The 14,344-nt window shown below is 33.6% G+C and overlaps 1 protein-coding gene across 3 annotated transcripts in view; it reads right to left on the bottom strand.

Annotated features, from left to right (window-relative positions):
* LOC109546463 (ribosomal protein S6 kinase alpha-5) overlaps window positions 1–14,304 on the bottom strand; it is a 42,156-nt gene extending 27,852 nt beyond the window's left edge. Inside the window, exon 1 of one of the 3 annotated variants that reach the window (XM_019917428.2) lies at window positions 13,771–14,304. In XM_019917428.2, coding sequence (XP_019772987.2) covers window positions 13,771–13,972 — 202 coding nt within the window. In that variant the 5' untranslated portion in view covers window positions 13,973–14,304. Of the gene's footprint in view, window positions 1–9,351; window positions 10,068–13,770 lie in introns of those variants that run through there. The other 2 variants (XM_048669479.1, XM_019917429.2) reach the window with 2 other exon arrangements.
* Between the last annotated feature and the right edge of the window lie 40 nt (window positions 14,305–14,344).

Below are 14,344 nucleotides of genomic sequence, written 5' to 3'. Positions count from 1 at the left end.
TCAAGTATAAAAGAATTTTAAAAAAATTCAAACATTGATTAGTACAAGTGTACCTATATGTTGTCGGCTATTCAATTAACGTTTATGCTGCCTTAACTATTTTCTACAGCCAAAAAGCTGCAAAACCAATGTGATATTCTGTGCCATCGTACATAAGAATTTGGTCAACATGGCTTTTTGTTCATGCAAAGAATTTAAAATGCACGAAAAATAGTTCAAATTTGGTCTTTTAGACAAAACACGAAAGAACACAGAATAAATGTTAAAATGTAATGTAAATGTAAAAAGAAAAAGTAACTAATGAGTTCAAAATGAGCAATGGACAAAGTTTCCCTAGGATTTACTGACAAATAATTTGCTACAAACCTAGAGGTGCTAAAGAACAAAAACTCAAAAAACTACAATTATCTAAAATCAATAAACACAACTAACTTACCCCCTGCAAAGCAACAATCAAATCCTATCATCGTTATTATACAATGTATTACAAATGTACACAAAGCGTATCGTAGTATCCAACTAGTCACAGTAACTCAAAGTATCGAACTGATCACAGTAAGACATTTACAAGTCCAAATATCGAGACGAAACTGAATGACCAAATGAAGAAACAGTCCAAGTTGGTCAGATACTGCTCTACTGGAAGGGATGCGACCCGACCACTTATCGCAAAGATGGCAAGTTAGTGCAACCAATACGACCAAGACCATTAAGAATTTGAAAATCCCATTAAAGTCTAATAAACTTTATTGACACGTTACATTCTTATTTAGTAATATTCTTTTAATTTTTTTTAGTGATTTCTATCTGTCTTTTGATTGAACATATTCATGTATTTATAATATTATATACAGGGTGAGTCAGCGAAGCGAAACCCCCCTCTTAGATCGTACAGATATAGCGACTCAAAAAAACGCGTTCATATAAAACTGTTGTGCTTGTCGCCAAACTGTTTGTTCTTGTTACCTTAAAGTATAAAGTAAAGTAAAGTAAAGGCACCTCAAAATAAAGTGATGATAGTCACGTTTATTTTTTTAAATGGAATAGCCGACTTTTTAATCCGGATTCAGATTCTGGATTAATCGAAGTATTTTTTGTATAACATACTACATATGTGACTAAATTCGTAAAGTGAAAAGTAAACTATTATTTTTTTTACTAAAATTAACGATATAATTTGAGACCGGAACAAAACAAAAACAAGAAAACAGAACATTTGTTCTAATAATTCTTAAAAATTATTTTCTAATCTAAGAGGGGGTCTCGTTTCGTTGACTCACCCTGTCTAGGTATTCCATATTATACTGGGTTTTTAGCTATTTCTTGTTATAGCTGTTTCTATCCATACAATTTCCTTTTCGCCTAAAGCTTTTGAAAAAACCAATTTTGTTATCAATGGCAGGTTTAGACATAATCGTCCTATAATAGATCAGTATAAATCAAATTTATAAAAAATAGAAAACGCCTCCTACAATTTTGCTCCTACTACTTCAGCCCTCCCTGGTTCCTTGCCTCTAGGTTTCCCCACCCATTAGGTGGGGGAACCTAGAGGTTTATACTCTCTCTCTCGTTTACTTCTCTCTCACTTCAAAGATCTGATTCTACTTTATCTGTCTTGACTCTGAAAAGGGTTTTCACAAATTATTGTATGCTTTTGTCGATAAGAGACTACTTAATGAGTAATTAAGGGCAGTTTAAAACTAAAAACAAACACTCCAAAATGATAAAATAATTAGATTATAATTGGCAGTTGCCATCGTTAACAGCGTTTTAATTTGGATTTAAATAATATAAAAACTTACTTAAAACTATTAGTAGAAATACCTACTAGTAACTCACACAAATGCCATTTCCAGTAAGGGTACTTGGTATGAGGAATCGCAACAAATTGAAAAATTTTAGGCTAATCAGTGAAACCACCGCGTACTAAAAAGTACTTAAAAAGTTCATTTTTGTTCATGAATATTGCAGTGCTGTTAATTATGCAGGAGATCGAATCAAGATAAAGTCAAAAAGAGTTTTAATCATCGTGCGTTATTACAACAACTCACTTGCAGCATTAACATAACCAAAGTCCATAGTATAAAAACATGAAATTGCGATTTCAATTAAAAATAAATTGCATTAAACCTTTATCTCTGTACTTAGTCGGTTTTTTAAGTTCGTAACCATTAAGCAAATTAATTAGTGATCCAGGAGTTCATACATTATTTAATATTGTGAGCCTCTAGCCAAATAAACTCTATTACTATGGAGAATATCATGGCAATCAATAGACACCCAAGACAGTCCAAAGAGAAAACAAAAACAAGCGTAGTGTTTTTATACAAAAAAAAACAACAAATAGCGTAGTTTCATCGAGCATGACGCAAAATTGAGCGTTTATACATGTGTATGTACTACAATGAAAATATAATCGCATGACGTAAAAGCAGTAGACATATCGCGAAATGACGATAGAAGTGTGCCAATGTTAGGTCATGGGCCGCGACTACAAGGAACAACAGCTTAATTCTTCGGCACACCCACCTTCATTAGACTAATGTGGCCTAGATAAACGTGCATTCAAATTGAAAGTGATTTTTGCCAAAACCTTTGAGTCTTTCAACGCCAGATTGGCCACAAAAATTGAGAGATGCATTGAAATATTACGTCGATAAGTTATACGTATAGAACTTAAATTGAGTGGAACAAGATGATAGACCTAAGGGGAGATAACAGGTTATCAAGCAGCTGATTTTAATTGACCTTCTGCGTCTTAATACGAGAACATAATCTTTGCCCCATTTCCTTCATTAATTGCATTGTTTAGTCAAGTAAAACGATTTATTAATGCGCTTAAAAAATAATCGGACCGAGTTTTGGCATGCTAATTACAACAAAAACCAAACAAAATCACATGGTTGATTTTGGATTTGGATAGCAATCGAAAGCATGCACGTATTGCAATATTCACATACCTATCACTGCAAAATCCAAATGCATTCACGATAATCATATCTACGTAAACTTTGCTCTGCTTGTATAATTAATTAACAAGGGCAAAATATGCACTTTGAAAATAAATAATCCATTTAACCTGCATGAATGGAAAAACTAGAAAGCTCTAGCAGAATGCGAAAATAATAATTGGCCAGATTCTGAATGACCAAGACTTCTCTGCTTAAAATTACTCAGAAAATAACACCCTGTAGTTTGGAGTCCGAAGTCCGAAAGCTTAGAGAAAGTTGCTAAATGTTCAGCAAGAGGGTTTCAAACCTTTTCCACCATTAAAATTTTGTTAGTCCTGTCTGTGCTTTTGTAATTTTTAGATTTGCAAGACATTCTGGATTTAACTATTGTTAAAATTTGTCGAATTTTAAGAGTACAACATTTATTTATGCATAATTTTCAGTTTCAACAAACTTTGATTAAATTGCTAACCCAACCGCTTTCAAAAGCTGAATTCAATCTTGTCTTCCATTTGATTAATTTAAATTATACCTATTTTCCATTAATATATTTACTGCTTTTAAATATGAATTCCGTACTTTTTTTGACCATTCCTAAAATTGATAGCAGAATTCATGAAGAAATGAAAATCCGTTCTTAAAGCATCAATTTATTTCTATCCAAAATCGCTTTTTTCACCAGAAGGAACTGTCCAACAATATACAAATGCAAATCTGAACACTTATCAGACGCTAACTAACCATGCAAAAGTTTAAATTGAAACTCTTTCCGAGCAAAATCAAACCTTTATAGTACTTTACATGGAAAATTCTAGCAAATACATAGAGGCGCTGATTTTTCAGAAGCTCCCAAACTTGGGTCTTTATGAGCCAAATGAAGTATTCTAAAAAAATGCCTCCCAAAAAACTCCCCATCCAACTCAAACAGCATAATGAAACTTTTGCATTAGAAAAACAGTGTAGTGGAGTACTTCTGGTAGATAATCCAAGCAGATACATAAAGACGCTGATTTTTCAGAAGCTCCCAAATCTGAACTCATCAGTCGACTAGAGCGGGTTAAAAAAAATTCTTACTCTCCAGCCATCCAAAAGTTCAAATTGAAACTCTTTTAAATCAAAAACAATGCTTTAAAGTATTTCGCACAGCAAATACCAGCAACGAACTCCCAAACTTGAGTATTTATCAGTTATCTGTAGAACTTGATGAGAGAGCTCAACATGCAAAATATTCATTTTCATGGAAGGCTGTCATGAATTTAAGTAAAAGTTAACAGCAGATGAAATATTTTTGAAATTGTTGAAGACTGGGATTAATAATAATAATAATAATAATAATAGTAATAATAATATTTATTTATTTGATACTTGGTACAAAGACATAACGTCAAGAAAACCGTAACATGCTATAAAATTACATAATTGGTTGCAAACAATCACCACTAATCTAAGAGTAATTCTTCATTTAACCGACACTTTTACATGTATAATCATCTAGGTTATATTTACTCGTCTAAGTTAATTAGTACCATTCTAATGTCTTTTTTGAAAACTTCCCCATCTTATTTGTTAAATAGCTTAAGCCTCTTTTTTAGTTCCTAATCTAAAAATATACAATCCATACGCTGTCAGGATTCAACTGCTTAAATTCCTGCAATTTTGACTAAAGTACCTACATTTTCTTAACAAATCTAAGTCTAATGACAGCAGAAGATAAAACATTTTCGAAATAATCCAGTCTACGGCAATACCCAAGAAATATTATCGACCAAGGTTTAAAATCGAAGCAAGAGGTGCGACATTTTGCATCTTTGTGTTTCCACTAGAAAGATAGGTAGATTTTCGACATTTCTTTGTCTATTTCGATTTAGTTCTAAGGAATGTTTTTACATGGCTTCAACTATTTACTTAAGCTTTATTACACCGTTGACGAGTATCAGAAAGCTGCTAAAATAGAATTGTGTAGAATGACAAATGAACATGTTGGAATTAGTGTATCCAATAAAGTTCGATGCAGACGGCACTTTAGTGCAAGCGTGAAGTAGACATTTATATTGAATGGGTTCCATTTGTGACCATGGTTTAGTGGCTACTTTACCTTCTGAGTACCTGCTATTTTCAGTTTAGGATTATTTGTTACATTACAGAATATGTTCTTTCATTATGGTGTAAAACTGGCACTTGTGCGATGAATGGCTGCGGAATTATAACCGAAAAAATAAGTCTTGAGAAGCGTTAAAATATTTTTTTTTAATTAGTAACTAACTACAATCTGCCTGCTTATTGGCATTAATAAGGTTTGTCTTCAATTTCAATGAATATGGTAGAGCCTGATTCTGATTATTCTGCCTGGTTGTCGGATGCTACTATAGGCCTCGGTAACTCAGTGGATTTTTAGGAGTTGGCGCAGTGCTGCGCAAATGGTTTGCTGCGCCAACCCAACGCAACGGCGCAGCAACTCAGTTCCGTTGCTGGAAAAATGTTGATGACTTTTTAAAAACTTTTTATAGATTTACTTTAGTAATAATATTTTTTAAATGTCTTTAAATTTCGGAATTTTCCAGTTTTAGCCAAGTTATTCTTCCTTCTAAATGCTCTAAAGTTTCACTTAAAAATTCGGACAATCTTAGGGTAGTTTCCGCGAAAAATTATGAAATAAATTTCGAATCCTTCGTCGCTTTGTAAAATGTTTTGAAATCCGTTTCCAGCTTCGAATTTGGAACAAAAATTAAACAATTTTCTATCAAAAATCCAACAGAATAAGCGAAAGTTTATAACAGATTATTTGGAAATCTCGTCACGTCCATTCCTCTGCACTGTATAATTTGTTAAAAAATGTAGTTTTTTAGTTTTCACTGAGTTTTTTTTGCTTTACTTTCTACTCAAAAACGCTCTATTTTGTAGCGTTTCACTTAAAAATACTGACGATCTGGAGGACTTTTACGCTCAAACTCAACAACAAGATAAATTTATAGCTTTGTAAAAAATTTACAAAAACTTTTTTTAGTGTCAAATTCGGGACCAAAACGAAAATAAATCCCTACCGTTTTTTCACGAAAACCATTATGGTTTTCTCCAAAACCGATCACAAAACTAAAAGTTTTTAATCGAAAACGCAAAAAAGCATTATTTTATTATGATTTTGTTCTTTTTTGACAATAATGGGGTGTTTTCAATCAAAAATTACAAAATTAATTTTGCTAGAAAATTCTCCCCATTGATCGGTTTGCAGGGAACCTTAGAAAACTCTTTTCAGCTTCAAATCTGGCACAAAAACCAAATAATTTTATTCAGTTTTTTACTGAAAGTAATTAGCATCTTTAAAAAACGACCAGAAAGCAAAAAATTTCAAAAAATGATTGGGTAAATTCGCCGCCCTCATCGCTCTGAAGATTTCAAAAGTTCCTGTAAATATTCAGGTCTTTCCAGTTTTAACAAAGTTTCTTCAAAAATTCTTCTACGCAAAAACGCATTATTGTTTAGTTTTGCTTAAAATACTGGCAATCTTCAAGTATTTTCTGTGAAAAATTATAAGATACATTTTGGAACACTCGCCTTTTTAACCGCTTTGCAAAAATGTTTGCAAAACTTTTTGCAGCTTCGAATTATGGACAAAACCCCAATAATTATTTCTAGGTGTTTTTATAAAATATTTTCCCGAACTGAAAAAGCGAAAGTTTGTAATCATTTATTTGGGAAACTCTTGAAAACTGGAGTTTCTTCACTTTTAGGTCAGTATTTCTAAACAACACTGTCTCTAAACAGAAAATTCTCATTTTTCCTAACGTTTTACTGTAAAATACTGGAAAACTGAATCTTTTATGCAAAAAAAAAGAGATTTTACAAGAAAACGTCGACTTTCTTTGGACTCAGTTCTGTTGCTGGAAAAATCTAGATTACCTTTTTTAGTTGTTTGAACAAAGTAGTTCGTTACTCAGAAAAAATGTTAATAGCCCTTTTTAAGATGTGAAAATTCTAGTCTCGGGTCTCGTAAAACTTTAACAAATGAATTATAACTCATTAACCGATGAGTTATAAGTCGTTAACTCAGAGAGCGGCAACAACTCAATAGCGCAACTCAACACAGTGTTACCCCGGCCTATGGTGCTAGTTTCTTGAGCATCTTGTCATCTGTCAGTGGATTTGGGTGGCAACCTATTCGCGGGTGATATTTTTCATCGAATCTGTGTATTTCTTGTCCACATGCAGAGTGTCGTTTCTCACGTACAGATGGCGTCACATCAAAGTAGACGACTTATCACAAACAAGGCGACATATCACAAACTTTTTTAATTTTACAATTTAATTAATCTCTATAAATCTTGCTCATCATTGTTCCAAATCTCTCAGCCACTGTTTTCGTTGACCATCCTTCCTCGATTAATGTAATTATTCGAGTTTTTTCAAATACTTTTTTGAATGTGTATTTACGCAATTTTTACGAGTATGTCATTTACGCAAAGGTAGAAAGTCAGATTTACATAACAACTATTTAATCGTCTACTTTTATGTGACGCCAACTTTATGTACGTCATGTATCGTAAGGTTTTTGATTGAAATCTTTGTAATATTTCTGTATGTTGCTGTTGCTAGCTGTTTTATAAATTAGGACTTTATTTTCCAGAATTAACGCGGACTTCCTTCCTAGAAGCCAGTACCTTTTTTGACTCTAAGTCTAATTCTTTTCTTTTTTTATGTTTATGAGTTTTCCAGGTCAGTCGTCGGTCCAGGTGCATGCCCAGGTATTTTGCATGGTCTGTTGTTTTAATTAGGGTGTTGTTGATTGTGATTGGAGGACATTCCCCTCTCTTCATCGTGAACAGGACCTGGACGCACGTGTCCTCGTTTACTCGCCACTTGGTTAGCCATTCTTCCATTTTGTTGATTGCTGTTTGCAGTTTTTGTGATGCGGTAATTGGGTTGTGGTCTGATATTAGTATAGCTGTATCATCAGCGAATGTGGGTGTTATGACATTTTCATCCTGTGCTAGGTCAGCTGTGTATTTCATCAGGATCATTATTTTTAAAGCTTTCCATTGCTTTGGAAAACAGTTGGTTCCGAGAATTGCATTAAATATTGAGTTGATGTAAGTTAGAGTTGTTGCTCCTAACTTTTTCAGTATTTCCGCTGTTATTAAATCGTGTCTTGGTGTCTTTTTGTTTTTTTAGAGAGATAATTATTATTATATAATAAATATCAGCTTGGATGGTTTTATTGGTTTGTTTATCGGTAGTGGGGACAGATCGAAGCGATGTTATTTTAAGGGGTAAGGTTGATATGTATCGGGTACATGGGTAGGGTAAATGGTGGTAATCGTTTCGCGCCTTTGATGGTGTATTTTAGTTGTTTTGATAGCATATTCAGTTAAGCTTTATCTTTAGGTCTTCTTGAGCCATCTATGCCATGCTTTTCTAGCCTTCCGTCTTTCCTTGACTTTGTTAAGGATTTCCATACGGTATAAGTCTTCGTTATTAGATTTTATTAACTCCGAAGTTGCTGTTGACGTTGTTCTGTGGATTTTCATAATAATTTTCATAATAATTTTTCATAATAATTCATCTATTAATAAGTTCTATTGCTTTGTTGATGTCTTTTTGGTTTTTGAATGGTATTTTGAGGTCGATGTTTTGATCCATGTGCTGAGTAAATTATATCCAGTTGGTTTTATGGTTGTAGACCGAGGTTGGCACTTCTTGATTAATATTTTTGAGCTAACAAAAGGTTTTGTTCGTAATATAATGATGGAGTGCTCTTCCCCTGGTCGTTGTTAGTCCGTTTAGCATCATAGTTTCATTCAAGTTAGTCTGTTCAGCATCATTTTGATCCTAGTGTTTTGAAAACGTTATCCAGAATAAAATCCATTAAATTTTTTGAATTAATTTTTCAATTTTCAATAATTTTTTTAATAAATGTTACCTATCCCTTTCTTGCATCAGGGTCTTCAATTGTCCACTTAAAGGCCGAATTAAGTAGAATTTGTATTGTATGTATTGGTACTTAAGGCATGATTTGAATGCTCATGAGGATACCATTTTTAGTTGGAATGTCGACATCACTTTACGGATATTTTTTTGTTCTCGGAGTTCTGTTTAGGGTCAAAAAACCGAAATAGTTGCTTTTAACTGGACGAAGGCAAACTTTTAAGCAAAATAACGGTCATTTTAATCAGACCCAACTGCAATTTAAGAACTACCATAGAAGCAGTGAAAGAACGTGTTGAAAAAAGGCTTTCTAACTAGCCTGAAGAACAGATGTTTTAAAGACTCCCTGTTCAGCAAAGAGAATCACCTTGATGTATGATCTTAGTCTGGTTCATATATTTGTTTCAACATCAACCGCATGTCTAGATGTGTACTCAAGCAACATGTATAAATGAAGCATGCCTAGTGTTTAGCCACCTACCTTCTGCTTCGCGATTTTGGCTCGGTATCAATGAGTCTTCCTGTGAATATTCGACAATGCGTCTGCCATCACCAGAAGTAGTGTACACTTTAGTCCTTTTCAAAGTATTGGTCATTACTTCAGTCTCAGTAGAATCGCCCTCGAAGAAGCCACTTTCTTTAGTTTTCTTATGTCCACGCATTTTTCTTATATTGATACGAAATACTTTTGTAAAATTCAAAGTCAGTCAGACAATCGCATAATGCTTTACGTAATTCGGCGTTGTACTTTCTTTGAGCTCGATAAGGGAAATTGAAATTACATGGGTTTCCCACTTGTGGATAACAGTAAATGGAAAGTAGGTCGTTAAAGAACTGTTAAGATCAACTCAATGCCGTTCGGAATATTTGAACTATGAACACATAATGCAACAGTGACATGTTCGGAACACGGACAAATATTAAAAAGACATTTTTTAATATAATATAATTGGTCACCAAGTCCAATTTAAAGTCAATGTCCAAAGCCTATGAAAACATAGGTTAGGATTGCTTCTTTTAACAGGTTCTATAACTGTACTGCCCGGTTTTGTTTTTTTCGTGAAACATTAGTTTTCTTTAACAGAAAAACAATAAAAAATGTATTCTTTTCAAAAATATCGAAGAATACTTCTACACAGCAACGCGCCGCGCTAAAAACTAACTGCACGATCAAATCACACTAACACAACACAACCCATGTTTCTACAAATCCCCACCACGTGTCTTGGTCGTCTGCTACGTTGCCAATGCGCGAAATTTATCAATTTTAATATAAAATCATACAAAAAATTGGATGTCACATTCAAAATTGGCTACTTGGTCAGAACTGATAGTCTACCAATCTGTTGAGCAACACAAAATAAACAATTTTTCTCTTGTTAAGCAATACATAGAATTAGGTTTTCATTAGAAAAACTCTTTGATTATGTGACATTTAAATGCATTCTTTTTCTGAAGGCAAAACATATTAAAGTTGTGTCTTTAGAAAAACTTTTTTTTTCTTTTTTAGGTCAATTGACGAGAATTAATACGCTGAATTTATGTATAAAACTGTGTATTTATTTTTCTTAAAAGGGAAAATTCATTTTTTCAATCTTCTGATTCTTCTACTTGAAGACAGCTTACTTTTATATTGGCCAAGATTTATTTGACATTTTCGTATTATGAGCTTTTTTAAAGGTTTTCAGCTTTCTCGAGAAGGAAGTTTATTCAAAGCATTTCTTCACCAACAATCCTCATTTGGTACAAATTTACTATTTTGATAAACACACAAACATTTACACATTGAATTGATTCTGGCTAACTTGTTGCTTATTAAAGGTAGCATGACGATCATACGATCTCATGTTATGACTATAATTGTATTACTTCTTTCCTGGGTTTTAGTCAGTGTGAAATAAAAATTTTCTAATTATGAGTTTTCTATGAATTTTAAATCGGATGATGGCGCTGTTGTCTCGCCGAAACGTTATGAAATAAACGATATAAAAGTATGTAAAACTAAAAATATATACTTAAAAATAAAGTTATGACTACCTCCACATGTATTGATCCCACAATCTTGTTGAGTCAATAAATTACCGATTTCTGAAAACTTTCGTGTTCTAGCTGGATTAGTTTCGAACGTTTCCACAATGGGACTGATTGAGGGAATGTGAAATGTGACACTTCTAGTCAAGGGCGCCAAGTGTCTATCGGTCCTTTAAGTAGCTGCTAAGGACGAAAAACCCTTGTTCGCCCGAATAAAAGGCAATCGTAAACGTGACAACAGAGCTAACCAATATCCTACTTTTCCATGTAAAACTGATTGCTCATCATTGGAAAATATTTTCGCGTTGATTTTTGGAATTGGAAGTGACAAAACAACGTTTTGCGTGAGCATATTCGAAATAATCTTTGTAAACCATTAGAATTTACATGTTTTCTTAATTAACTGCCACAAGCTTTGTGAGGTGAAATTTTCATAAATCCTCGTAACGGCCTCAAACGGCCAACATCGGTGATCCGCCAATGTAACCTGGGAAGTAATATTTATCAAAACTTAAATTTTTTTACTTTTGTTAGTTCATATCAGTAAAAGTTGTGATTTTTCGGTGAAAGCCCTCTAGCACGTAAAGCGACCACACAATTCCCACTACGCAGTAGCAACGCTATCGATTAGATGGCAGCACATTTCACAAGGGAACAGTTCGCAAAATGATAGACACTTTATTTAAGATCCAATTTTTTTAATGGAATCATGTTCCAATTAATGGATAAAAAGACAGTAAATATTGGCTTTAAGTCAATTACTAGGTCGTGAGCGATTTAGATAATAGGAAGACGAGACAGGGGACAAAGGTAACATCAATGAGTGAGTATGATTTTGGATCGAACAGGATTTTTTTAAGTCGAACTGCAGGAGTTTTAAGACAAGCTTATTTTTTTATGCAAAAAATAAATTTTTAAAAAGCTTATTTTTTATGCAATTTTTCTGAGAACTCGTCCAGGACTTTAAATCGTTAAAATTAACAAAATAGCAATAATTCTGTTTAAATTGTTTTCCCATGGTTAATCGGTTCTGGCAAAATAATTTTATTACCCAACCAAAAATACAACCTACTTACTTAATGGTAATTTTTTAATATGATTTAAAAATAGTCATTTCTACTAATATCTGGCAACAATTTAGGAAACTTTTAGGCCTCAAGATTGTAAAAAAATGTTATAATTAAGCTGGAAAAGCTCGTTGATTCTCGTTTTGTATAAATCAGACAATTGCAATTCTCTGTTCAACCGGAAACATTTTTTTGGTATTGCAATTCTTTGAAAATGGAAGAGAAAGTAGAATAAAATGAGCGAAAAATACTGACCATCATTTGAATAGGCGCATTTGAAAATTTGAGGTTCTTTTAGGAGGTAAATTTTTTACTTTATTATTAGTTAGAATTTGGCGCTTTTTATGGTTTTGCTAAGCGTAAAGCTGCTCTAGATTCCGAAAGCGCCCCACAAACGTAATTTCGTCATATTGCGAAAACCGCTTGGAATATTTAAATGGAATTTTACGGGCTTCGAGACCTAATAAATTTACATGTTTTGTAGTTTTATATATTTTTAATTTTTTTGAATGGGTGTCAAAAGTAAAGTACCTAGTTTGATTTAAAAAGAAACGCTCAACAAGAAGTAAAAGACAGTAAACAATTTATACAATATAAGCCTACGATTTCTGCTAGTTTTCAACTTAATTGAAACTTGACTGAGCTTTGCAGTAATCGATTTTACTTTTTTTCTCAAAAACGGTGCATCCTAGAAAGAAAATAAGATCCTCGTTTTCCAGATTGATTAGGCAGTTGGAAAAACCAGTAGCCAATCAACGTAGAATAGATTTTTGCACAACTTTTTCTCTGCACGATTTTAAATTTGATTTTTTGGAGCTATCAAAAGAGTTTTTCGAGTTTTTTCGAGCCCGAAAACTCATCAGTTTCTTTTGGAGTTTTTTTTAAGTTCTGTCTCCAAAAAAGCTAAAACGACAAATGGACCGTACGAAAACACATTGGTAAAGAAGAAATATATCTCAACTCAAATGACACTGAAGCTAATCAAAACTACTGATGTCTCGATATAGACATTCACCTTAAGCCATCAAAAGGAGAGTCGACCTAAAAAATTGAGTGAAATTAAGGCAAATGGAAAAAGCCACATAGAGCAGTAAATCGGCGTATCGTGATTTTGTGGAAGTTGGCAATTTGAAATATTTCCGTCCAAACAAAACGTTTAAAAACGTTGTTCAGTTTTATCGTTTGCTATGAGGAATTGGACTCCCATCTAGTCGTTCATGTAACACCTTGTATGAGAACTTGAATTTCAAAACCGAGCAAAATTGAACCAAACTGCAGTTACCGATCATTTACAAATAATATTTCTAAGATAGATGCAGACGCTGCATATTATCGCAATAGTTTCAAATACTTTGGAAAATCAATGATAAAACTGGACATTCATGAAATTACACAAGATATATATGAGATATTAATAATTGTGTTAATTCATGACAAACATGTTTTGTTCAAAATTGGGATAGCATTTGTTAATTACCTGCCATTGGGCTATTTCGGGCTTACAGTTTATTTTGCTGCGCCCAGCTACCAGCCAGTGATAATTATCGCAATAAACTACTTTCATGAACATTTGAGTAACATGTTGGAACCAGGGTTCGAAAAAGAATCAAGAAAGTCGATTCAGTTTTTTCAAATTTCATTTTCCAATTACTTCTCGTAAATGCTTGATCCCAAAGGTTAGGTACTGTAAATTATTCAGCAAATTTCGTAAGCGACAGGCTCTACTTTCGGTTTCAGTCGACTTGAAAAACAACCATCCCACACGCAATTTTTCCATAAAACTTGTTGCACAGTGCACTTACCGTATGTGATTTCGTGGGTCACAGTCTCAGTCAGCGACACGGTAACAGTCTTCGTATAAGAACGTATAGACGGTGATAGGCATGAGGATTTTGAGATTGGTATTGGGGTTTTGCAAAAATAGATATTGTCACTCTTATTCTGTGTAAAGGCCATGGTGAGTTTTTCCGCAAACTTGTATACCAGAGCAAAAACGTGCCGCATAAATTTCCCGGCAATTGGACGGTAATCGATTTTCAGATTTTCCGGCACAGTGACAGTTTTCAAAGGCACACAAACAATTAGCAACTCTCCGTCGTTGGATTATCTAAGATTCGCGTTTTAATTCGTATTTGTTTACACACATTTTCACATATAATTTGCGCTCGACATCAACACACTCACGATTCGGAAATCTTGATCTGAATCGCATGGCACAGTCGCTCACTTCGTTGGTCTGTCGCACTTGGGGCTGTCCTTCTCCAATTCTCCCGGTTCTCCCGTAACTTATTTTTGCCCGTATGTGGTTATGCCTAATGGAAAACCAGCATTCTTTCAAACCGAAAACAGATATTTTATCTAATCGCCTTAGTATTT

The sequence above is a fragment of the Dendroctonus ponderosae genome, unplaced genomic scaffold (genome assembly GCF_020466585.1).
Source record: "Dendroctonus ponderosae isolate FM_Combo_2020 unplaced genomic scaffold, Dpon_F_20191213v2 Dpon_F_20191213_8, whole genome shotgun sequence".
NCBI classification, from domain to species: Eukaryota; Metazoa; Arthropoda; class Insecta; order Coleoptera; family Curculionidae; genus Dendroctonus; species Dendroctonus ponderosae.
The sequence above is the reverse complement of the archived record's forward strand: the minus strand, read 5'-3'. Positions and strand labels throughout refer to the sequence as shown.